At 42.5% G+C, this 25,877-nt stretch overlaps 1 protein-coding gene across 5 annotated transcripts in view; it reads left to right on the top strand.

The window, feature by feature from the left end:
- The window catches only part of crebbpa (CREB binding protein a), a 36,668-nt gene extending 11,798 nt beyond the window's left edge, over positions 1-24,870 (top strand). Inside the window, exons 2-31 of one of the 5 annotated variants that reach the window (XM_044028633.1) lie at positions 876-1,606; positions 4,403-4,567; positions 5,181-5,448; positions 5,846-5,959; positions 7,432-7,692; positions 8,470-8,569; positions 8,716-8,853; positions 9,010-9,127; positions 9,279-9,450; positions 9,616-9,678; positions 9,938-10,059; positions 10,564-10,776; positions 11,101-11,439; positions 11,731-11,907; positions 12,233-12,401; positions 13,100-13,218; positions 13,382-13,621; positions 14,329-14,417; positions 15,404-15,484; positions 15,717-15,773; positions 16,440-16,517; positions 16,615-16,682; positions 17,124-17,274; positions 18,355-18,501; positions 18,615-18,728; positions 18,823-18,988; positions 19,222-19,389; positions 20,189-20,350; positions 20,627-20,908; positions 21,314-24,870. In XM_044028633.1, coding sequence (XP_043884568.1) covers positions 876-1,606; positions 4,403-4,567; positions 5,181-5,448; positions 5,846-5,959; positions 7,432-7,692; positions 8,470-8,569; positions 8,716-8,853; positions 9,010-9,127; positions 9,279-9,450; positions 9,616-9,678; positions 9,938-10,059; positions 10,564-10,776; positions 11,101-11,439; positions 11,731-11,907; positions 12,233-12,401; positions 13,100-13,218; positions 13,382-13,621; positions 14,329-14,417; positions 15,404-15,484; positions 15,717-15,773; positions 16,440-16,517; positions 16,615-16,682; positions 17,124-17,274; positions 18,355-18,501; positions 18,615-18,728; positions 18,823-18,988; positions 19,222-19,389; positions 20,189-20,350; positions 20,627-20,908; positions 21,314-23,569 — 7,328 coding nt within the window. In that variant the 3' untranslated portion in view covers positions 23,570-24,870. The remainder of the gene's footprint in view (positions 1-875; positions 1,607-4,402; positions 4,568-5,180; positions 5,449-5,845; positions 5,960-7,431; positions 7,693-8,469; positions 8,570-8,715; positions 8,854-9,009; positions 9,128-9,278; positions 9,451-9,615; positions 9,679-9,937; positions 10,060-10,563; positions 10,777-11,100; positions 11,440-11,730; positions 11,908-12,232; positions 12,402-13,099; positions 13,219-13,381; positions 13,622-14,328; positions 14,418-15,403; positions 15,485-15,716; positions 15,774-16,439; positions 16,518-16,614; positions 16,683-17,123; positions 17,275-18,354; positions 18,502-18,614; positions 18,729-18,822; positions 18,989-19,221; positions 19,390-20,188; positions 20,351-20,626; positions 20,909-21,313) is intronic. The other 4 variants (XM_044028634.1, XM_044028636.1, XM_044028635.1 and 1 more) reach the window with 4 other exon arrangements.
- Positions 24,871-25,877: the final 1,007 nt, after the last annotated feature.

Below are 25,877 nucleotides of genomic sequence, written 5' to 3' on the forward strand. Positions count from 1 at the left end.
TAATCTATCTATTTAGAACAAAAGAGCATTTAAAATGCAGAGGATTGTAGGGAGAACAAATTTCAATGCACTGTTACTGTTAAATTTAAAAATCAAATGTGACATGACCCCACCAAAACTGAGAATCATTTCAAAATGGGCTAGTAATTGTCAAACAGGAATCAAACACTGCAGATGACTGATGTAATATGGATGCTGACTGTGAAGAGATGCTAGTCTGGGTAAACCTAGCCGAGTCTGCCAGCAATTGGATTTTGCTCTGCAGTCACGTCTGGCAAGGACACCGGTTGGCCAACCAATCACAAAATATTTTTTTTCCCGGCACACTAGAGACTTCAGTGATTGGGGTCACAATTGTTGTACACAGTGTGGCTAAATTCAAATGGTAATACTCACAGAAATAATGATGGAGTTCAAACCACAACAAATACAAACAACAGCACCCAGACAGACAGTTTTAATTAAGTCCCACCAATTGATTAGTCAAACAGGTTGTTTTTTGTGTTTGGGGACAGCCCTGATGAGCACACCTCAATTTTTCGGGCTGTTGCAATCACTTTCTTTAACAAACCATGACTCCACAGGCAGTCGACATTATGCTCACACCTCTCAATTGTGTGACACAAATAATCCTCCACCACCCAGCAGGAACTCCAAGTGCTGCTGGATTTGTCTCCGTTGTCACATTGTATTTGTCAACCAGAAGCAGCACTTTTATTATCACACTGTGTCTAAGGCCACTGTGTAGCGCCAATTTCATGGACCACATGGTTTAGGGAACTGTTCCTCACCCACTGACACATTATTGAAATGTAGATCAGCATCCTTTTCACTGTAACAAACTTATTTTTCTATCTTTTTTTTCTCTCTCTTAGATCTGGGATCACTATCCTGGGATGATTTAGAGAATGACCTCCCAGACGAACTTATCCCCAATGGTGGAGATCTAAGCCTGATGGGTGGGATGCCTTCAAATGGTGGGACTGGTCCTGGAGCTGGCGGGCCAGGTGGTGTCCCTGCTGGCCTTGGTGGTGGTGGAACCACCGGTGTTCCAGATGCTGCCGCCAAGCACAAGCAGCTCTCGGAGCTCCTTCGAGCTGGTAGTACCTCCAGTATTGCAGGCACAGGACTGAACTCGGCTGGCCCTCAGCAAGGTGGTATGGGGTCTCAGCTGGGCACATCGCTGGGTAAGAGCCCCCTTGGCCAAGGCTCCCCCAACAACCACCCATCCCCTCAGGCTCAAAAAGCAGGAACACCAACTGGAATAGCAGGACAGAATAACAACAATAATACTGCAACAATGGGCTTGAACACAGCCAGCTTCAACCAGGCCATGATTAACAATAGCCAGGGACACGCTGGGCTACTTACACAGGGAGGGCAGCCCCAAGCTGGGCAGGTGATGAACGGTGGTCTCGGACCCGGAGCTGGGAGAGGACGAGGAGCAGGAGTAGCAGGCATGCAATATCAAGGACAGATACCAGGAGGCACAACAGGACCAGGGGGACCAGCTAGTGCTTTGGCAGAGACAATAAGCCAAGGAGGGCAGCAGATGGGAGCTCATGCCACCCTCAGTGCAGCCCAACAAGCAGGCAACATGAACAAGGTGAGTTACAGCTGCATTTCCATCAACAGTCTTGTGTAGTGTTTGTGCCTGTAGATGTTGGGCCTGCAGTGTATCATATCATTTGGAATAAGGCCCTGTATCCAGTCATTTGTAAATAATTGACAATTTATAATTTATAGGATTTGTTTATTGGAGTGAAAAAACATAACAGTGGTCACAAATGAACATGAGCCATCTGTCAACAACAGTCCCTCTAGTAGTCGGCCTGGTCATGTGTCAGTATGAGGGCAAAAATAACAACAATTTTATCAGTTGACTTTTGATTATTGAAGTGATTATTCAGCTAATCAGATAATATTCACTTATTCTCAATTCTATGATTGGTTGAAACTGTAATGAAGACAGTACATTTATATAAACATGTGTGTCAGCTGCTCACTCATTGTTAAGATTTCTCTTGGCCACACTTGACTCCAAGTGTGTTTGTGGGTGTGAGACCGAGATAAAGAATTGCGGCGTTGACTTCTCATATCTATGCTTACTACTGTTGTGGTTTCACAGGAAATCAGTAAAAAGCCATATTTCACTGCCTGTAAGTTACTCAAAAAGGAAAGTGATTGAGTGTGTTGTAAGCTCAGTTCTGTTGTGATTATCATGTCACCAACAGCTCAAGAGCAGAAAGCCACAAGACCTGATAGTTGTGAGTGGCCTCCTCTATTGTGCCTTAATCGCAGATTGTAAATCTCTTTCTTGACATCTTTGTCAGTGAGATGCTTTTGTCACTCCTTCATGCCTCTTGCTCCTTTTGTGATTGTGTTTGTGCGAACACTCCCCCTCACTTTCTGTCTTATTGGACGGCTGCTTGCCCTGTCAGTCATGTAGAGGAAGGCAGGTATTGTAAACCACTTAATCAGTTATAATGACAGAGGACGAGCGCAGTGAGGAAGAAAGAGGCTGTAGCTCTACTGAAAAGTCTGGCCTGGTAGCCAAGCAGCAAGGTGATAGGTGGCAACTGTCTTACCAGATGAAGTGTGTCCGAGTGGGAGGGAGGGTGGGTTGAATGGGAGCAGTGAAGCGAAGGGAGCGTGTATTTGTGTGTACGCTCGCCTGCTCAGCTGTGTTGAAAGGCTGCCAGTGTCTGGTCGTCTCAGCTGGCTCTTTTTTTATCTAGTCTGTTGGAGCGGTGTCAACAGCCTGAGGGGATACAGCTTGGCCTAGCATGTCAGAGTCTGGTCTGGTCTCCCAGCAGAGTAGCAAGATGATCAGTGTGTAAAGCATGGCAGTCACAGATTCTCCTGGCACCTCACATAATATTGTATGCTGTTATGTTGAATGCACTTATTGTAAGTTGCTTTGGATAAAAGCGGCTGCCAAATGACATGTAATGTAATGTTATTATTCTTGAATGTGGGTAATATGGTTAATTCCCTTTCCACAGTAATTTCTGTACACATTTTGTACACCTTACAGAAAAAACTTTGTTCTACTCCAACAAGGTAAAAATTATTTATGTTGCATGTTTGTATTATTTAGATTTCAACTCCTCTTAATTTAAATACCTTTTTAATAAATGTTTATTGTCGGACGGTATTGTCGGAATCACTGTATGATGGCTGGGCATCGTTTTAAAATATAAATCAGTTGTGATGTTAAAGAAGTCACCTCCTGTGGGTGACATGAGAACAAAACCATGCTTCTCTAAAATACACAGAAAGTGGTATGTAGCTCATGGGTTTAATCAGCAGTGTTTAAAATCATTCGACATTGGCTTGAATGTAACAAACTAGTGCTGGGCGGTATACCAGTTCATAATGAAAACCGGTACTTATTTTCATATATACTACAAGACTGGTATATGAAAAGCTGCGCACACACGAGGATTAGTGTACCAATCATGTATGCATTTAAGTTCATACATGATTTAAGTTTAAATCTATCAAAAAAAAATTCTCCTCGGAACATTTGGGCATCATCTCCAACCTCGCACCTTACTCTATGCGTCTTGCTATCTGGGTGCTAGCAGCGCATTAAAGAGCTCCTCTTGAAGAGCTCCTCTTGAAGAGCTCCTCTTGAAGAGCTTCTCTTGAAGAGCTCCCTGAGTCATAGACAGGGGACCTAATGACAATTGCCTCTGCAGCAGTCTCTCTCTCCCTTGAAGTGGGCACCAAGTTTAAGTCCCTGCAGGAGGAAGGTTTGAGGTATCTTTCAAATGGTCACAGAATTTTGCAGACATAAATACAACAGAGCTGTTGCTGCCCTTGTTTGCACAGTACTGTAAAATTCAATTATCTAACCCCTTACCTTCTTTCTGCATTCCTAAAAAAAATGTAACTGTTTTTCTCAAGTGTAATATTAAAAAAAACAAACAAGTAAACAAGTGCTTGGTTGAAGAAAAAAAAGGAGACAAAGGTCCATCCTGCCAATAGCTGGTGTCATGCTGAGGTGTTATGGTGCCAGAGCATCAGTGGGTCTGCTGTGGCTGATAGGGGTCTTGTCATGACAAATTGGCATTGAATTAGTGGCTGTGCTTTAGCTGGGCCATTAGTCCTGTTTTGGCAGAAGATAGCTGATTAAGATCACACAGGAAAATCATAATCCTGTAAGATGTGGTCTTCTCAAAATACAGAAACAGCTTTGGGTTGACAGAAATAGGCAAACTTAATGACATCATGTCATAACCCCTACATTCAAGAATATATCTAGAATTATCAAGACCTTAAACATACAACTGCTTTGAACAAGTTAAGTCAAGCCTTTGAAAAATTAGGGTTCTACCTCTTTTCCTGTGAAAAATAGTTTTATTGACATTTTTGTGAACTTGTTTGTGTTTTGCAGATGGGCCTTGGTAGCAATGGAGGTCCATTTGGCAGCCAGGCCTATGGTCAGAGTGCCGCAGGACCAGGCCAGCAGCAGCTCCAGAACAAGGCTGCCCTTGCCAACAGTCTGCCACCGTTCCCCAGTGAGCTCAAAGGGGCTGCTGTCACCAGCGTGCCAAATATGGTTAGTGCTTGTTATGCATAATCAGACATTGCTTTCCGATTCTAACATTTTGCTGTCATCAAGACACTTGAACTGCTAAGTTTTGCCAGTAGTGACTGATTATATTCTACAATTATAGTACAAGCTTATAATTTATTGCTGCTTTATTTATTATTATTATTATTATTATTGTTATTGTTATTGTTATTGTTATTATTATTATCATTATTATTATTTTAATTCAACTGTTTCAGAAACTGCCAAATGTTTCCACTCTGGCATTGATTGATGTGCATTGAACTGTGATTGTTTAATGTATAATTGTAGTTAAGTAGTTTGTTTATTACATTCTACTTTATTGAAAGTTTCGGCAACTGATAAGAAGTTACTTCATGTAATAATAAAGGTTCGATATACAGTGTCTGATTTGCCACTAGAACAGTAGTACTGTACGTGTTAACAAAATGGAAGTTCATGATAAAGTTTTAAAATAAATGGAGAACCCTCTTATGTAAATGGCATCAAATGGCATCTTAACAACCGGTTTTGACAATTTCTGAGCAAAAAGTAATTGACATCTGTATTTTTTTTTTTTTTACCCCATAACATTTTCTCTTTCTTTTCAACCATACAGCAGCTCCAGCAGCAGCCCCAGCAGCAGGCAGCGATGCTCCCCCTGGCTGGCAGTGGCGGTGTGGCAGTGCCTTCAGCAGGACCAACAGCTGACCCAGAGAAGCGCAAGCTGATCCAGCAGCAGCTGGTCCTGCTGCTTCACGCACACAAGTGCCAGCGACGGGAGCAGGCTAATGGGGAGGTGAGGGCCTGCGCCCTGCCACACTGCCGCACCATGAAGAACGTCCTTAACCACATGACCCACTGCCAGGCTGGCAAGTCCTGCCAGGGTAAGTTGCAGTCTTGGAATGGACAGTGCTTCTAATGCTAAACCGAAATCTTTATGTTTTGGTCAGTTATGTTTCTTTTCTCTCAATGCTCTCTTTCATGTTTTGCCTCACTTTTTTGGCATATGCTTATGTCCTTATGCTTTTATTATCCTTTTAATCATGTTTATACAGGGCATTCTTGAGTTTTAGTTAACAGGGTTTTTTGGATAATCATGACTATCTTTTGTGAAGTCATTTACCATGAGTAGACCAGCTCACACGTTGAAGACGATATTTAATAACCATTATATTGATTTCTGGTAATATTGCCCATCCCTGATATTACTACAGAAAGTTGACAGCATAATGATATTTATCTCTTGATGCTTACTTTTTCTCTCTCTGTTTTTCTTTCTAGTGGCTCACTGTGCGTCGTCCAGGCAGATTATCTCCCACTGGAAAAATTGCACGCGACACGACTGTCCCGTCTGCCTGCCGCTTAAGAATGCCAGTGACAAGCGTACTCAGCAGCGTAAGTACAAGGCATTGGTGCACTGTCGCGCAAATCTCAACCTCTGAGTTTGTTCGACAAACACAGCAACCTTTATCACAGTTTTGACAGGACATTCTGTTTCCTGAGCCCATGCAGTCCAGCTGTAGAAACTAGATAATTCCCCAAAGAAATGCAGTGGGGACTGCTGAGTCATGCGTGGTGCAAAAATCTTCCATGCCTGCTTTTTCTGTACCCTGAAAAAGTTGCAGAAAAACTAAAAATTGGAGAGAAAAAATTGTGAACAGTATGGCAAATTTTTACTTCAGAATGATAGTGTTGAAATTGACGATGTTTGCGACTGAGGATGATGATGATAACGATAATAATAATAATAATAATAATAAGGAAAAATGCTGCTTCAGCATTCCCAACCAATAATTGGACTTGCATATCTCTGTCCTGAAACCGAAGATGTTCTAATGCGCTTTGCGTTTACATTTTGCCATTCATGCAAGTCGGGCAGTTTATTTCTTGGCATATGCTCCTACCCAATGGCTAAAAGCACTCAGTGAGTAAGTGTAGTCCTGCTGGGTTTGTAATCTGACACACAGGAGGGACAGAAGTGTGATGGAAGGAGAGAGGGTGGAAATGGAGAGCATGTGCTTGAGATGTCCCGCACAGTCATTAGCTGCCGGCTCTTTGCTAGAACAGAACAGAGCTGAGTTTAATACGGTCTGCTTATATTAAAACTGTGTGTCTTTCTGTTCTGTTTTTCACGCTCACCATGTAACTGTTGCCATGGACACACAGTCTTTTATGTTTTATGCTCCTCACCATCTCTCTGTGTAACTTTTTATCAGTTGCAAGAGTATTTCCATGATTTGCGTGAAGGTTTCTCCCTCATTTTTGTTGTTTTTTAAAATTATTTCACTAGTCTGCGCTGCGTCTTTCATCACTTAGAGCATTCATCACTTAGATCGTTCTGCTCTGTCCCCGTTTGGCGTCCATGTTTAAGAACATGATGCTGGAGCTTGTATGTCTCCTGCCAATGCAAACAGAGTACAGTTTTACTGTGTTCTACCTCCACCGTTTTTTGTCTTTGCACAAACTGAGTGCTATTTTAGCTCAACTGATGCTGGAACCAGGAAAAATATGCTAATGCTTTGTCCCCTGGAGGGATTTATGTATTTATTCAGTCCACTGCTTTTCAGATAATTTAGCCTTACCTTAAATGCACTGCCATGGTATGACTTCATTTTGCCAGAGGTCCTTGTTTTGAAATGCATGTGTTTTGCTTTACCTGTGTCTTTGCTCTGTTTTTACCAACCAAAATTTCTTTTGTATTGTTTGAGCTTGGCACAAAACATCAGAATTTGCATATTGTTTATTCGTTCTAACTGGTGTAGCAATGGAGTATGCCACATGTTCAGCACTGCAACCTGCTAACTGTACAGTCACTACAATTGCAGGGAGTGTGTTGGACTAATAAGTTTTTCTTTTTCTTTCTCCAGCTATGCTGAGTTCACCTAATACAGGCCTCCAGAACCCTATGTCTTCAGTTGGTGTGGGTCAGCCCAGTGCTCCCACCATCAATACCTCAGCCCCAATAGACCCCAGCTCCATGCAGAGGGCCTATGCGGCTCTTGGGTTACCCTACAGCAGTCAGGCCACTGGGCAGGCCCAACAGGCTCCAGGACAGACAGCAGGGCCACAGAACGCACAGACTCAGCAACAACAGCTTTCTCAGCAGATGAGACCCATCAATGCACTTGGTAAAGCCACACAATAGGGGTTTAGTCCCATTTTGTGGATGCTATATACTGCTTTGTCTTGAACATACTTCATGAGTACTGAATTATTAGTGTCTTTAGTTTATAATATCATCAGATTAGGGAAGCACATGTAGGGGTGTCAGGATTCTCAAAATTCGTAAATCAATTTGAATTTCGATTTTCAGATCACTTTTCAATTCTTTAACTTTTTTAGCACAGATGGGTCTGCCATTTTTGATTTCAGAGAATTGGGAGGGGGTTGGATGTTTGGTCGAAGTGTCGCCCAAATTAGCAGTTACAATGGTTACTATTGGTTGGCATCAGCTTCAGGTTAGCAGGAGTAGATAACATGTAGTTGTGCTACATTGGCTACAACCACAACACTGTTTTCCCCCTGGCACGTCTGCAGGACATCACACTGGGGGTGTGGTTAAATCCTCAATTCCACCTTTGCTTTTGAAGGTCGAGATTGTGACGTTGTTTCGTTAAATATTCGATTAACAATGGAGATTGTGACACCTTATGCTGTGTGTATTTTAAGACGATGCTCTCACTATTTCATTTATTTTATAATCCAACAACTATTTAAAATATTTTAAAATCAAGCCCATCCTGAGTTCAGACATAAAAGGAATCATTTAAACTTGTTGTACAAACAGGCTTTTTAACATGCTTTCTGTTGTTCAGACAGGGCGGCCATTCAAAATTAAAACGTATGTGCTGTGTTTTACTTTGAAATCAGGCAGTGCTCTTTGGTCACATTGTTCCGTTTTACAGGCAACCAGATGGCTCTTGGAGGTGCGGCCATGGGTGTGACCACTTCAGAACAGACAAATCTGCACTCAGACTCCCTCCCCAACACGCTCAACACTAACAAGTCAGTCTCCACCAATAAGTAGTGGCTTGCATTTGTAGATCTGATGGTTTTATGAATTTAGCAAAATTTCATTCTACTAAAACTGCAAATGATGGGAAATTTTATTCCCTATTTAATCTTCTGTGCAACTCTTTTTCAACATCCAGTCAGCTGCTGTCAGATGGATCAGCTGTGGGATCAATGGGCAACACACCCACAGCAGCACCTGTCCCCGCCACAGGCACCAGGAAAGCCTGGCATGAGCATGTCACTCAGGATCTGCGTAATCACCTCGTACACAAACTGTAAGCACATTATCCTGCCTGATCTTGCAGTTTGAAATTAGTCTTTTTTTTCCTTTTCTTATTTACTAACCCCTCTGGTTTTTGTATTATAAACAGAAGTAACTATAGTGATTTCCAGAGATGTTCATGGCTCTAATTTCTTCTCCTCTGTGGCAGAGTACAAGCCATATTCCCGACCCCTGACCCGGCAGCTTTAAAGGACCGAAGAATGGAGAACCTGGTGGCCTACGCCAGAAAGGTGGAGGGAGACATGTACGAGTCGGCTAACAGCCGGGTAGGTTTTTAACTAAAGACTGAATTACTTGACTCATTTTATCAAGGCCACGCTTAAATAGCATATTGCCGTAATTTACTGTAGCAAAGCCACAAAACACAATAATAATACATTTTACGTTTAGTAACCGAACAATCTACTTCCACCACAGGATGAGTACTATCATTTCTTGGCTGAGAAAATCTATAAAATCCAAAAGGAACTGGAGGAGAAGAGGCGCTCTAGGTTACAGAAGCAGATCATCAACCAGGCACCATTGGCTGCCCAAGGGACCCAACAGCCAGGACTCGCCCAGCCCAATTCCATGGGCCCAAGGCCACAGAGTACGCATTAGTATCATAACACAGTTTCAATTAATTTTACATTACCCAGATAGTATTGAACAAGCAGCTTTAGCGTAAAATAAAATATAAAATAAAAATTGCAGCTTTTTTGTGGTGGTTATTTGTTAACATTTTCATGTGTATCTTTGTTCATATTTTTAATAGATGGACCTGTTCCTCTACCAAACATGCCAAATCAGATCATGAATCGCATGCAGGTTTCACAAGGTATGTCTTACATTTTGCCCATGGTAAATACTGACTCAGTTACTGAGTAATCTGATGAAACATTTGGCAGCCAGAAAAGACGAGTGGGAGACGAGGCATAGAATAAAGAGTGTTGTTGGTGAAACATAAATGATAATTTAGCTATAATAAATAAATAAAAAAAAAAAATGGTAAACTATGAGTGTTCACCACTCCCACAGTACTGTGTTGTGTTTGTGTGTGTCCACTGTTAAACATTGTTGCCTGTTCTTTTGTCCAGGAATCAACCAGTTCAATCACATGGCTCTGCCTAATGCCCAGATTTCCCAGGCACCTATTGGAGCACGAGCTGCTTCACCTATGAACCATCCACAGCAAATGAACATGAGCTCTGTCCCAGCGGTGAGAAGGGCACTCAATCACACAATCACAGTACATGTGTATGCCTACAGCGCATGCATGCATTTACACAGACCCAAAATAAGTCATGTGATAAAATGGTTAGTGAAAAAAATTAATTGGGTTTTTTGTTGTTAAATTTAGAATCCGTTGGATTATTTAACTCATCTGTGATCTAAAACAATACTAAATCACCCAGGATTTTACTCTTCTCATGTTGCCCGTCATTTATCAACAAATGTGTCAACATTGTTCAATGATTGAACTTAATACTAAATATTAGTCAATATTTTAGAATTGTAGAATAGACCTCATGTAAGAGGACTTGTATGAGGTCAAAGGCAGAAATGAAAGCTCCTCAATTTTATTTAGATTTTATATATAAAATAATTTCTGCCAGTATTTATTGAACATGTATTGTCATTTGCACTGGTCATTTGTTAGTGAACCCTTGGAAGAATCTCAGTGGCTATGCTCATTGTAACACCTTTTTTTTTGGTCTTGTAGATGGGCCTATCTCCCTCCAGAATGCCTCAAGCCCAGGGCATGATGGCCGGACATGGTGGTGGCAACATGGTTGGTCAGACAGCCAACCAGGGACAGTTTTTGACTCAGACCCAGTTCCTTCCAGGTTCTGCTGCAGTTACTGCAACAGGCACCATGAATGTCACTGTGGGCCCTGGCATGGGTCAGCCACAGGCTCAAGCTGCTGTCACTCAGGTGAGACATGAAGAGAGGAGTGGAGTGGAGTTGTTTTTAGCTTTTAAGGTAGTCCTTTATTTGTATTTTGCTTATAAAGATGCCTCAAAGTTGTGTTAATTACAACAAGCTTCCTGGGAGCTTAAATCAAGTAACTTTTGCATATCATCCTACACACTAATTGCTCTAAAATTGTTCTCATATCAATCACATGGTGCCCTGTAATCCCCAAATTGTGTGTGGTGTTGTTTGTCTGTTTGGTCTTATGACTGTGTGTTTGTCTGCTTCTTGTATGCGTGTGCGCGCGTGTGTCCACCTGCCCTTTGTGTGTCCCCTTCTCTCCAGCAGCAGCAGCAACAGCAACAGCAGCAGCAGCAGCAGCAGCAACAACAGAACGCTAACCTCCCCATGAATGCACTTGGCCCCTCGCTGGGCCCTCAGCTAGCCTCCTCCCAAACCCCCTTGCACTCCACACCTGCGCCTGCTGCCTCTTCTGCCTCCACGGCTGGGGGGGCCACTAACCTGCCACACACCCAGTCCTCCAGTCGCAGCTCCACCCCCACCCTCCCTGGCCCTGCCCCAGGCCAGGGCACTACCCCACCCCGCCCCACTCAGCCCCAACCCCAGGTGGAGCTCCCCACAGCAGCACAGACGCAGCCCCCGCCTCAACCCCCTACTACGCCGGTGAGACTAAGACCCTAAGCATGCCCTGCATTCTGAACTCCCCCCACCTATGTAAACTCCCATCCCTCTGATTACCATGTCAGTCCATCCCATCCATATCCATATACTCTCCCATAAATTCACCTTCACAGCATCCATTACAATGGGAACGTTAGATATAAAAATAACCATGGGAGGTGTTCGTCTTAGTCTTGGCTCCATTCTTGCATGAAAGAAAGCAGTGAGGCTATTGCACATACCTAATATTTCTATTTCTTTCTCTCTCTGCCTCCATCCTCCATCCTGTCTTAGCTGTCTCAGCCAGGAGCCAGTCTGGATAACCGAGTGCCCACACCAGCTTCAGCTGCTAGTGCCGACCTGCACTCGCAGCATGTTGGAGACTTGCCTATCCAGGAGATCAAAGCAGAGAAGCACCACGACCAACAGGAGTTTGAGGCCGCTGGCGGCAAAACTGAGCCCAAGATGGAGGTGGGTCAAGGCTGCATAGTCTAAAGGTGTTCGTATGCTTCAAAAGAAAGTGCTTGTTAAACAGCATGTGAGCCAATGAACTTATTTCTCATTGGCAGTAGTCGATTCCAAAGAGTTGATTAATTTTAAGAGTTGGGCGGAGCAAACCATCTTTCCATCAGTGGACAAGATAGCATTAGGATAAGAGAAGACACAGTTTACCTCAAGTGAAAAGTAAAGCATACTTACAGATCTTTCACACCATGAATGTATGACAGAAATACGTGAGTTTTAAGTTTAATAACATGACAATGGCATAATGAGTTACGTGCCTGTGTCTCTGTAGACTGGGGACGACTCTGCTTCAACACTGGTGAAGAAGGAGGAGCCAGAGGTGAAGCCAGAGCCTATGGAAGTGGAGGAGAAAAAGCCGGAAATGAAGACAGAACCCAAAGAAGAGGAAGAGGGTGCAGCCAACAGCACAACCTCATCTCCCTCGCAGTCACGGAGGAAAAGTGAGTTTAAAGCCAAGACAAAAAAAGAAGAACTGACAAACTCAAAACAAGCAACACTCAGTTTTGTCATTAGTAATGTTCAACACACCCACACTGTGCCAACTGTGAGACCAACTGGCATGACTAATTTTTAGTTACCAAATTAAAAAAAAAAGTTGGCTTACACACTTGCTCATTAGCTGAAACTGCAGTAGTAGTAGCACCACTATTTACCAGAATTTCTACAGAAGCACCATTTTCCTCAACTGACATCATCATTGGATCTTCATAGGAACTTCGAGAAAGCTGTATTGTTATAATAAACAAGTATAGCAACATTATTAGTTGCTTAGCACTAAGCACTGTAATTAATTGGTTGTCTGACTACTTGTGGAATATTCTTGCCAATCGGGATGAACTACTGAAAAGATACTGAAGTAGTAATCAAAACTCTTGGTCATTTGCCACACAGTTGGCATTAGTCCGACTAAATGGAAAACCTGTTTTGTTGAGCCATTCCAATTTCCAGTTGAAATGGGCAATGACTTACACATCCCACAATGCAGGTGTGTGTGTATATATAAGGAAACTCAATGATGTGTTTGTGAAGGAGAAGTTGCTTTTTGTCCCAAAATGGTGGGACAGGGAAAAGAGACAGAGAGTTTCATGGGAGAGATGGCTACTATTGAACACTTGTCTTTTTGTTGCTTATTTTTCAGTCTTTAAGCCCGAGGAGCTGCGTCAGGCTCTGATGCCAACATTAGAATCGCTCTATCGGCAGGACCCAGAGTCGCTGCCCTTTAGACAACCAGTAGACCCTTTGCTTCTTGGTATCCCGGTAGGTAGCGTTAACATTTGTCACCTAATATTCTTTTTTTACGTATCAGTGGATATGGGCTATATAAATAAAATAGACTTGCCTTGACCTTCATAATTCAGTTTCACTGTTGAAGTTCTTTGGTATGATGTACAAATATCAATATCCCCTCTTCTCTTTCTAGGACTACTTTGATATTGTTAAGAACCCGATAGATCTGTCTACAATAAAGCGAAAGCTCGACACCGGCCAATACCAAGAACCTTGGCAATATGTTGATGACGTCTGGCTGATGTTCAACAATGCTTGGCTCTACAACCGCAAGACGTCTCGTGTTTACAAGTACTGCTCCAAATTGGCAGAGGTGTTTGAGTCAGAGATTGACCCCGTCATGCAGGGCCTGGGCTACTGCTGTGGGAGAAAGGTGAGGTGGAGGGATCAGACTATGGGGAAGTTAAAGATACACTCAGTGGAGAAGAAAAAACTGAAAGAAAACATTTGACGCCTCAAAAATCTACCTTTACTGACTGCAAAAGCTTTGATTCCTTGTCGGCCATTAATGAGATTAGATACTTTATTTTCATTCATTGTAAGAATATACAATGTGTATCCTGACGGTGCACCTCAAGTCATTCATTTATTTATTCATATATATACACATACATTACATATATACACATACATTACATATATACACATACATTACATATATATACATACATGTACTCGTACACATTCATCCAACATACGTTAATTTAACCCCACAATCATTTACTCCGACGTTTGCATTTGAGAGAGATAATCAAAATTAAAAATGTCAATTTCACTCTAAAATAACAAATATGTTGCACAGTTACACTGCAGTAAAAACATGAAGGTGTTGTATTGTCTCATGTTGGGAGGTTTGAGAGGCTGTGAAGTGCAAGCTGCCAAGTTGCTGAAAATTCTTTAGTTTGGTTCGAAAAACTGCCAGAAAGTATGATCATATGTTTTATTTTTCACCCTGTGATTGTGTTTTTTGAATCACTAAACTTAAAATACTGACCTTTTATACTAAACTCCTGAAGGATTTCTTTAAAGATTTTCTTTGAAATGTTTTGACCTCCTTTGTTGTCTCACTTGTGTCTACAGTACGAGTTCTCTCCTCAAACTCTCTGTTGCTATGGCAAGCAGCTTTGCACAATACCTACTGGAGGAACATACTACAGCTACCAGAACAGGTATGTATGGGTGCGCTTGTGTGTGCACGTCCACTTGCTATTATTTGCTACTAACTACGGGTTGGCTTTGAACTCAACTGTGCAAATAGTAATTCAAATCTTACAAAATCATGTCATACACACCACACATTTGCAAGGACATTTGCTTATTGTGGTTTGGTAGACAATAAATGCAGCTATTTGCAATATAGTATCCATCCCCTTACAGCCTTTGATCTGTTATCCTGTAGCTCTACAGGCAACCGTGGTCCAAATCATCCTGACATATACAGAACTGATTTAATGGCCCTGCCTCTCCGAGTGTTATGACTAAATGTTGCTACTCACAACACATATTAACAGCCAGGTTACAGCAATGGATCCCAGGCTTGTAAAGAGAATCACTGAAGATGCTAAACCCAAAAAAGCATCAAACACTACTAGCAGCATTGCAGTTATGTTAGGGCAAGACTGTGCATTGGTTTTCTCTTAGTGTCTACCAAGAGAGTCAGTGCATTCAGTTTTGCTGCGTACTGTCTCGTGTGATAGATGAAAATATCACACTTTGGTGAAGGCCACAACAGCATTGCCCATCATTGCCTTTTCCTCCCAAGTCAAAAGCGGGCAGATAACGGTTTACACTCTGTTCCCTTGCACCCCCTGCTGCATGCAGAGTGCAACTGCAGCCGTTTTTTCACACACGGCAGAGGCACTTAAAGAGCAGAGCAGAACAGCGGCAGCAGTGTAACACAGCCTGACTGACAGCATGAGGCTCTTACAGCGCAGTCCATTTACTCTCTCAATGGGTGCTCAGGGATTCCCTGGTCTCTGTTATAAAACTCAAAAAGTGAAGTGTTATTTTGTAAACAGTTGTATTAGGCAAACAACGGTCTGAACGCTAAACCTTGCATTTCAGTGAAAAAGAACACAAGCATCTGCATTAACATTTTTGTTTAGCTGCGTTTGTAGTTTTCTATGTGCTGAACATTACATGTTTGTTCTCACAGGTACCATTTCTGTGAGAAATGCTTCAATGAGATTCAGGGGGAGAGTGTGACCCTCGGAGATGATCCTGCACAACCACAAACGTAAGTAGACTTGGTGGTGTTTTACCCCTTTAAAGGAGGTAAAACAGTCGGGCCTGTTAACCTTGTCATGGCAGCAAACACAGCAAAAGTCTCTCTGCAAATGATGGTAAACATGTCTGTATGTTTTGATTAGCCTTAGGACCAATCACACAATAAGATGAGGGGAATCCCCAAGCTTGTGTTCATTTTTTACTCTTCCCTGACTTTTACTTTTACTCTCTGCACACTTCAGGATGATATCAAAAGATCAGTTTGAACGGAAGAAGAATGACATACTTGACCCTGAACCGTAAGTAGACACCAACCCCACAATTAAAGAAGCTAACACAAAGCAGGTTTTTGTTGAACTGTTGTGTTACATCAGTCTCCTAATTTTGTGAGCCGAATCACATCTTTAAAAGTTATTTTCTGCCACCCACATCTGGCTTTGTTTTTGTACATTCAGTGCAGTCTGCATAGTTTCTCTCTGATCAATCACTTCAGTTTCACTGAGGCCGAGAACAACTCAGCAACGCCACCTGCTGAGCGGAACATAAAACAGTGTGTTCAATGAGAGTTTTTCTTACTCAAAGCACAGAACCTAAGTTTGAACCGATTACCTTTCTCATGGTGACATTGTTAAATCAGATGCAGGTTACTATCCTTACCTAACTTCCAACAAAGGCACACTTGTATTGGCTGGCTTGCAAGTGTGTAACCACTGGAGAAGACTGATTTGGAGATTTGTGTTGCTTACTGTTTCAGTAGTGAAGACCTCAATATTCATACAAATAATAATCTGAAACATGAATTACGATGATAAATAAGTACTTAACAATGTGTCTGGCATTGATGCTTTATATGCATGATCACTTTGTGTCATCCATGTCAGAGCAGGGAACTGGCTGGTGTACTTGCTCTTTGATTTTATACTGCTTCCACAATGCCAAGTCTTTGTTTGTGTGGTCTCTTTCAGGTTTGTTGAATGTAAAGATTGTGGACGCAAAATGCACCAGATATGTGTCCTACACTACGAAGTCATTTGGCCATCTGGGTGAGATGTTAAACTAAGACTCTCCAAGATACACATCTTCTTTTACAGACATATGATGTTCACATTATGTCTGACTTCTCTTGCTCTCCCTGTCTAGATTCATTTGTGACAACTGTTTGAAAAAGAGTGGAAAAACACGGAAGGAAAACAAGTTCTCTGCAAAAAGTAAGAGAGATTTTTCAATAATTAGAAGAAGCTTTCTGATTTTTCAGCTTCTTGAAAGTGAATGTTTTCTGGCTTCTTTGCCACAAAGAAATCACTAAAATTGAATAATATTGGTTGGTGGGCAAAACAAGACATTCGACATCATCAACGTATTTTATATACCAAACAAGTACTCGATTAATTATGAAAATAATCATTAGTTGCAGCCTAGTCTTTTATTATATACATGACAATGAGCTGCTAAGCAGCCTATTCATTTAACATTTTCTTTAAAAATAATGGAAATAGTATGCAAACAATAATTGTTGCATGTCTAATAATATCATTATATAATGCAGTTTTGTCTGCACTTTCTGGCTTCTGCTGGTTGCTCTTTGGTCATACTATAAAGTTTAATATTAAATGATGGTTTTGAAACATTCCTCCTGTGTTTAACTGTAGGGCTGCAGTCGACTCGATTGGGAATGTACATAGAGGACCGTGTGAATAAATACTTGAAAAGGCAGAACCACCCTGAGGCTGGAGAGGTGTTTGTGCGAGTGGTGGCAAGCTCCGACAAAACGGTGGAGGTCAAACCAGGCATGAAAGCCAGGTGAGGAGATCAGCAATCATAGAAAGACATGTCATCTGGTTGACGAAATGAGTTTGCAGTTGATAAAGGCATAGACGTAACTGTACTCCTTAATTTCGCCCAGTATTCTGAGATCAATAATGTGTGACTCACCGCTCAAACAGGAATCTGTTTTTTTGTTTTTGTTTTACTCGCTACTGTATGTGTAGAAGTGTTTAAACTGGAAAACCCTCCCAGACCTAGATCAGCTACTTGTGAGAGTCGTCTTGGCCAAGTAGATAATTAAAAAATTTATTTTGTGTCACTGCCAAAAATGGTAATAAAAAATCATCAGCCTTTATGCCCCAAAAAGCTTGTTTTGTTATCTATATTGCATATCTATAGTTTATCTAGATCTTAAGTATAAATTTAGTTTTTTCTAAAAGAGTTCACATGAACAAAAGTTTATGATTCAATGACTTTCAATTTGTATAGTTTGTGTCTATGTTGGATACATCATTTTGACATGAACAGATAATAGTGCCAATCTCTCAGATAATGAAGATAATTGGTGTAGACAGTTAAGACACCTCAGTGAAAGCAGATTGATGTTGTGAGTTAGAACTCATTAATAATGTTGAAAACACTAATAATAAAAAATCTTTATTGATGTTCACCATGGCTGATATGCATAAGGTCTCAAAAGACTAGTTATGAAGAAATACTGATTGGCCTAATGCTGCAAATTGTAATTTCAAGACAATTTATTTTTATTAAAGTCAGATGAGCTTTTTCTGTTAATTAAATCTTAATTTAACCCTTCACACATTGTGATAATTGTTTAATACGTCTGTACTGTTGACAGCCATGGTACACAAACCATCTCAGGAACACCTTATGGGAATGTTTTTTGATGTTTAAGACTCAAAGGTCACGGTCAAAGTGACCTCACAGTCATGTTTTGGCCATAACTCAAGAATGCAAATACAACAAGTACAATGTCCTCAACACTTTCAAAGATTTCACTGTGTAAATGTTGCATCAGACATTGATGAAAACTGCTGCTTTTAACCAGCTGTCAGAGGCTGTGAGGGAGTAATACTCATTTGTCCATTTCAACAGGTTTGTGGACACAGGCGAAATGCCTGAGACCTTTCCCTACAGAACCAAAGCACTTTTTGCCTTTGAGGAGATTGATGGCGTGGACGTTTGTTTCTTTGGCATGCACGTGCAGGAGTATGGCTCCGAGTCTCCTTTCCCCAACACTAGGTCTATACATCTCATTCACACATGCAGTGTATACAGTATGGCAATAATGACAATAGCATTTGAGCTTGCATCTAACCTGTGTCTTTTATCCACTTTTCCCTCTACGCCTGCAGACGGGTTTACATATCATACCTTGACAGTATTCACTTCTTCAGACCTCGGATTCTACGAACAGCAGTGTACCATGAAATCCTCATTGGCTATCTAGAATATGTCAAGAAGCTTGGGTAAGCCCCTCACATCAATTCCTCAGGAATGAACTTGGTGATAGGATCCAGTTCTAGGTAAACAGATGTCCTGATCCTTACGCTGTCTCTGCAGGTACGCCCAGGGCCATATCTGGGCCTGCCCTCCAAGTGAAGGAGACGACTACATCTTCCACTGCCATCCTCCTGATCAGAAGATCCCTAAGCCTAAGAGACTACAGGAGTGGTACAGGAAGATGCTGGACAAGGCCTTTGCTGAGAGGATCCTGCATGACTACAAGGTGAGGAGAAAAATAGTCGGTCTAGTTTTTACATACACATTCAAACTATTAAATCGTCTTTGATGGTATTGTATTGATTTAAAGAGTCTCTATTCAGATCCTTGTTCGGTTTTATCGTTGTTCGTGTGTGAATTGCAGCACTTCTAATCAGACCACACTCTTAACATGTCTGTCACTAACAAGAAATACAAATACGTTTGTAACAGCACGAATGAATGTTGTCGTACTCTCAGGACATCTTCAAACAGGCGACCGAGGACCGACTGACCAGCGCCAACGAGCTTCCTTATTTTGAAGGCGACTTCTGGCCCAACGTGCTGGAGGAGAGCATCAAGGAGCTGGAGCAAGAGGAGGAAGAGAGGAAGAAAGAGGAGAACACAGCTACTTCTGAAACACCTGAGGTTAGACATTTACATAGTTGATTTGATTATGAGGTACAAGAGTAGATGTTCTTTTATAGAATGATTCTCTTTTTTATTTATGACTATTGTGTTCACCAGATTTTGAGTTGACTTTGATAAATTTAGATGAAGAACTGACATCCTCACCCGTATTTGACAGACTTGAGTCTGTCATCAACACGGTGAGAAAATGTAATTATTTAATAAGTAGGGGTGTCACAATCTCGATTTTAAACCGAATATTGATTGAAATGACGTCACAATCTCGACCTTCGAAAGCAAAGGTGGAATCGAGGATGTAACCACAACCCCAGTTTCCTCTTACCACTAAAATTTTGTCTACAACGTTCAACGAATACCACACTGTGTGTAACCCATCCTCATTTGTAGCTAAACTTCCTCAAAATTCAACTCGTGCTAAAGCGATAACCAGCGCTATAGGCATTTTTGTAGCATCAGACATGCAACTTTATTTGGTGGTTGTTACATTCGTATTGTTAAGAAATTATTTAAATTTGACAATAAGGCCATAGTGTGGTACATTGCAAATGGACATTATATCACTCATGACACCATGTTGACAATCAAAATGGGAATTAAAAAATGAAATTAGTACATGACGTAAAATTAATGATCCTAGACTAAACTAGACAAGTCTAAAAATCGCAGACCCATCTACACTAAGCGAGAGGGGAAAAAATTAAAATTGAAAATAAATTTGAATCATGGATTTGGTGAATCACGATGCTCCCCAGTAATGAGCTGTTTTCTTAATTCTGTCATTGCATATTTTCTTCAGGGAACACCAGGTGAAAGCAAAAACGCTAAAAAGAAGAACAACAAAAAGACAAACAAAAACAAAAGCAGTTTGAGCAGAGCTGGTAAGAAGAAGCCTGGGATGCCGAATGTAGCCAATGATTTATCCCAGAAGCTGTACGCCACGATGGAGAAGCACAAAGAGGTCAGAATCCATTGCTTTTTGCCTTATGATGTAATGTATTTAAACTTCTGCACAGGTTGGCAAATGTGATTTCATGTTATTACTCCTGCTCCCAAGAACTAATGTTTTAACAAAACTGATTGAAATGTAAACCTTGATGAATAGTAAGTCAAAAGTTAAAGGTTGAAATCAATAATATACTAATGCTACTAATGATTTATTTTTTTCTGAAACACCAGTTTCACTGTGTTTTGTATTTGTTTTACTCAATGGTGTCTTTTTCACTTTCTGCTGAAGGTGTTCTTTGTCATTCACCTCCACTCTGCTCCTATGGTGAACACCCTGCCGCCCATTGCTGACCCAGACCCTATGCTGTCGTGTGACCTAATGGACGGCCGTGATGCCTTCCTGACTCTAGCCAGGGACAAGCATTGGGAGTTTAGCTCCCTCAGGAGGTGCAAGTGGAGCACCATGTGCATGCTGGTTGAGTTGCACAACCAGGGCCAGGACCGCTTTGTCTACACTTGTAACGAGTGTAAGCACCATGTGGAGACACGCTGGCACTGCACTGTGTGTGAGGTAAGTTACTGCTATTTTTTTTATTTTGTTAGGTAAGTAATTAAGTGGAAGTCTATTGTTTTTTTAAAAATGAAAACAGGGATGGAATAAAATGATCAAAGATGCAGTTTTCTAAATTTCTGATAAATGATCAAACTTTGAAACTCCTCGGGCAGCCCGTGGCCAAGTAGAAAGGGAACTTGACTTGTAACTGGAGGGTCGCCGGTTGAAATCCCCACCCGCCCAAAAAAGGGCTGGGGTACCCCTGAGCAAGGTACCCAACCCCCAATGCTCCCCGGGCGCTACTCGGTGTGGCAGCCCACTGCTCCTAATTCTAGGATGGGTCAAATGCAGAGGAATACTTTCCCTAAGGCGATTGATAAAATTAAATTCTTAAATGACCTTGTTTTCTCTTTATTTTTTCAGGACTTTGATCTTTGCATCAGCTGTTACAACACGAAGGGCCACGAGCATCAGATGGTGAAGTGGGGACTCGGCCTGGATGACGACAGCAACAGCCAAAGTGGAGAGGCCTCCAAGAGCCCACAAGAGAGCAGGCGGCTAAGTATCCAACGCTGCATCCAGTCCCTGGTCCACGCTTGTCAGTGTCGCAATGCCAACTGCTCGCTGCCTTCCTGCCAGAAGATGAAGCGAGTGGTTCAACACACCAAGGGATGCAAGCGCAAAACCAACGGTGGTTGTCCCGTATGCAAACAGCTTATTGCTTTATGCTGTTACCATGCAAAGCACTGTCAGGAGAACAAATGTCCCGTCCCGTTCTGCCTGAATATTAAGCACAAGCTTCGCCAGCAGCAGCTGCAGCACAGGCTTCAGCAGGCACAGCTAATGAGGAGGAGAATGGCGACCATGCAAGGAAGAACAATGCCGCTGCCTTCCCCACCGGCCTCCGCTGCCCCCAGTACTCCCACTTCCCATGGCCTGCCCAACACTCCCCAGACCCCCCAGCAGCCTCTCTCAAACCAGCCACAGACTCCCAACTCAACAGGCGTCATGTCCCCATCTTTTCCCAGTGCACCTCGCAATGGCCAGCCTCAAGCACCAGTGTCCCAGGGCAAACCTGGGCCCCAGGCCTCCCCTCTACACCAGCAGCAGTCTCCTCTCCCTCAGCCATCCCAACCGCCTCAGCAGCTACAGCAGCAGCCTCCCCTTGCTGCAGTCAAGATGGCACGGCACATCGAGATGATGGCGCAGGCCCAGCAGAACCAACAGAATTACCGGGTCAATATGAATGGCTTGCCCATGAACCCCCAGCAGCCACAGCAGCGCATGACTGGACCAATGCAGCCACCCATGCAAATGGTGCCTGGGCCCCGGGGTCCACAAGTCATGCCAACTGGAATGGCTCCAGGACAATGGCCTGGAGCTGCAGGCCCCATGCAGGCAGCTCAGACTCAACAGCCAGGCCTTGTCCCAGGCCAGACCCCACAGCAGGCCATGACCATGCAGAGAGCCATGATGCCTCCGGGGCAGCAACCTCAGCAAGTCCAGAGGATGCTTATACCACAGCAGCCTGGTGTCCGGCCACAAACTCCACAGAGACCTGGTGCTATAGCCCCCAATGCCCTGCAGGACCTTCTACGCACCCTCAAGTCTCCCAGCTCACCCCAGCAGCAGCAACAGGTTCTAAACATCCTCAAATCCAACCCTCAGCTAATGGCTGCTTTCATCAAACAGCGAACAGCCAAGTATCATGCCAACCAGCCGCAGCAGCAACAAGCAGGTCAGCAACAGCAGCCCGGCATGCCCCCAATGCAGGCCATGGCCATGTCAGTTGGGGCAGTGCAGAGGCCAGGGATGCCCTCACAGCATCCCCAGCAGCCTCCAGCACAAGGCATGGCAGCATTAGGGGCTCAAGCGCAGCTGCTGAACACCGCACACAACACAAACCCCCAGATCCAGGAACTCTACCGTCTGAAACTCCTAAGACAGCAGCAACAACAACAACAACAACAACAAGGAGTGATGCCACAAGGCCAGTTCCCAGCACAGACGCAGGGTACCGCAGCTACATACTCTCAGATCCGTATGCAGCAGCAGCAGCAGCAGCAGATAGCCATGCAGACGGCCCCAGGAGCAGCAGGAGGACCTATGGGCCAGCTCCCGCCCATGTCTCAGATGTCCCAGCCTGGAATGGGGATAGATTCCACCCAGACTTTGCTTCATCAGCGAATGCTCCAGCAGCAACAGCTTCCCCAGCAGCAGGCCATCCTCAAGCAGCAGATGGGTTCTCCTGCCCAGCCCAACCCAATGAGCCCCCAGACACATTTACTGGCCGGACAACCCCAGGGTGGAGCTCACCTCCCTGGCCAGTCCACACTCGCCAACACCCTCAGCAACCAGGTCCGTTCCCCTGCACCCGTCCAGTCCCCCTGTCCGCCTTCGCAACAGCAGCCACAGCCACCACATTCCAGTCCCTCACCACAGGTCCAGAATCAGCCACAACCTTCACCGCAACACCCACCTCCACCACACTCGGGTTCCCCCCACCCAGGACTCGGGGGCTCACTGCAGTCCATGGAGCAGGGACACTTGGGGACACCAGAACAGAGTGCCATGCTCCCGCAGCTTAACACACCCAGTAGAGGGGGCCTGAACAGTGACTTGGGGATGGTGGGAGATGCTACAGGTGACACTCTGGAGAAGTTTGTGGAGGGATTGTAGCATTTCTGCTGGGAACTGAAGAGCACAGTCTCGCTCCCAGGGACCCATCCTCCACTCCTCCTTTCCCTTGGACTTGTTATGCTGTTAGCTTTGTTCCTTTCCTTTCAGTTTTAGAGTGGTTTTTCTACTTGGTAAACATGTTATGATATGAAAAGAAAAGAGAAATTTTGGTCAAGGAAAAATACAAAAAAAGTCAACGCATCAAGGGATTGGAATTTGTTTGTGGAATGGTATTTCCTCTTTAGGATGATGAGGAATTTGCAAGAGGCTTCTTATTGAAATTTAAATCACAAAGAATATATTTTTGGTTGTGACCAAATGTGTTCAATAATCAGTTTATTTTTGTTTGGTTTGTTATTGGTATGTTTCATGCCTGTCACATATTTTTTCCCCCCTTTTTTTCCTTTTTTTAAAAAAAACAAAAATGTACAATTTCATTATAATATTCATATCTTTTTATTTTGTACCTTTGGAAAAAGACTTTAAGCATTTTTGTGTTGAAACTGTAAAATAAGTTGTCTGGGAATTGGGCCAGGTTTTTGTTCTCAAACAGTTGTAATCTAGTGTTGTATCATTACTCCATGATGATGATGCGTTCAGGGACAGAGACTGCTCCCTTCTCTTTGTGTGTATGAAGAGCACTCACTTGTATTAAAGTAGGAAATGGACTGCGCCAGGTTGTGTATACACAGGCATGTATGCAGGCACACATGAAGACACTGACACAAACCCTCACAGTCACTAAGAGAAACACAGCTTTACCTGGTTTCACCAACAAAGACACAAGGACTGCAACCTACATCTCAGTGGCCTGGAATTTAATAAATCTGTCTTGCAGGTGTAGAAAATTGTTGCTTTGACATTAAAAAAAAGAATTTGTCATACGTTTTTGTCATACAAATGTTGTAAAGTGTAAAGAGAGTGTGAGAAAAAGACCAGTCCCCTAAGCTGAGGTGGAATGATCACCGGTTGTTTGTAGGCTAAATCTCAGATGATGCCCTATCCTCTAAATTTTACACTAAGTTGTGTTTTGTCTAGGGATGAAGGACATGTTTGAGATTCACCCTGAAAATTTAAATGTTCCACAACCCTCATTCCTCTCTTGCAGAAACTTGAATTAGGGGGATTAACTTTTTCTCCAATTGTAAATCAAGTTATTAAACAAAATATTATAAATATAAGGAAAAGAGAGAATGAAATCACTGTATAAACTGGTAAAAGACTCATTTCTTACTTATATACCATATTGTTAAATAAACTGTGTGCAACAGAACTCCAGTACTCTGTTGACTAAATAATGAGCTGTCACTCATGTTTATGTTTATTTGTATCTACTGCACAGTGCTTTAATCATCTGTTTGAGCAACAGTAAGAAGAAAAATTTGCAACGGGTGTGAGAACAAATGGTCTGGGTTGAAGACACTGTAGAAACATTTCTAATTAAAGCATTTTTGTTGTGAGATGGCAGAGATTGTCTGCTCTCCAGGTGGGACAGAGCGTGCAAGTTTGCCTGAGGTTCTCGGAGTTCATAAAAAAGGTAAATTCTGTAAGTTTTTGTTATCAGTTATTTGCAGGGATGTTGTTGCAACAACAATAACGAATGTTTGAGTCTAGGAGTAATGGTAAATGTACAAAATTTGAACAATTTGAACATGATTACTCTGACCAACATGATCTTGTTTTTTTCCTCCCTTGACATGCTGTAATATGGAAAGCTTCTCCACTGCAGTAATCACGACTAAAATAGTTGCTGAAATCAACTATGTGCATCAAGATTAATAAGGAACAAATTGAAATTGCATTACAATTTACGTTTTGCTATTTCTTACAGACTTGTAATTATTAAATCTATTTCCACTATACAGGGGTATACATACTCACTGGCCACATTATTAGGTTCACTGATTATAATGAGTTGTTACTGTTGCCTTTTGATCATCTCAAACCAGTCTAATCATTCTCCTCTGGCATCAACAAGGTATTTTTGCTACTCACTGAATTATCTGGACCCTGCTTGTGCATGAAAATCCCAACCAATTTCTGAAATACTCAGACCATTACATCTGGCAACAACTAGGTCACGTTCAAAATTCTGATTCTCGGTTTGATCTTATCGTCTTCATTGGTATCATTGAGATGCTGATAACCAATTGGCTGATACGATATTTAAGTTGAAAAGCATTTAAGCAGGTGTACCTAATAAAAACTTCAGATATTAGTAAATGCTAACTATGGCAAGTTCTCACGCCGACTTTTGGCCACTAGCCCAAGTGCAATATAATTTTCGGGCATAGAAAATCCAGTTTTT

The sequence above is a fragment of the Solea senegalensis genome, linkage group LG6 (genome assembly GCF_019176455.1).
Source record: "Solea senegalensis isolate Sse05_10M linkage group LG6, IFAPA_SoseM_1, whole genome shotgun sequence".
NCBI classification, from domain to species: Eukaryota; Metazoa; Chordata; class Actinopteri; order Pleuronectiformes; family Soleidae; genus Solea; species Solea senegalensis.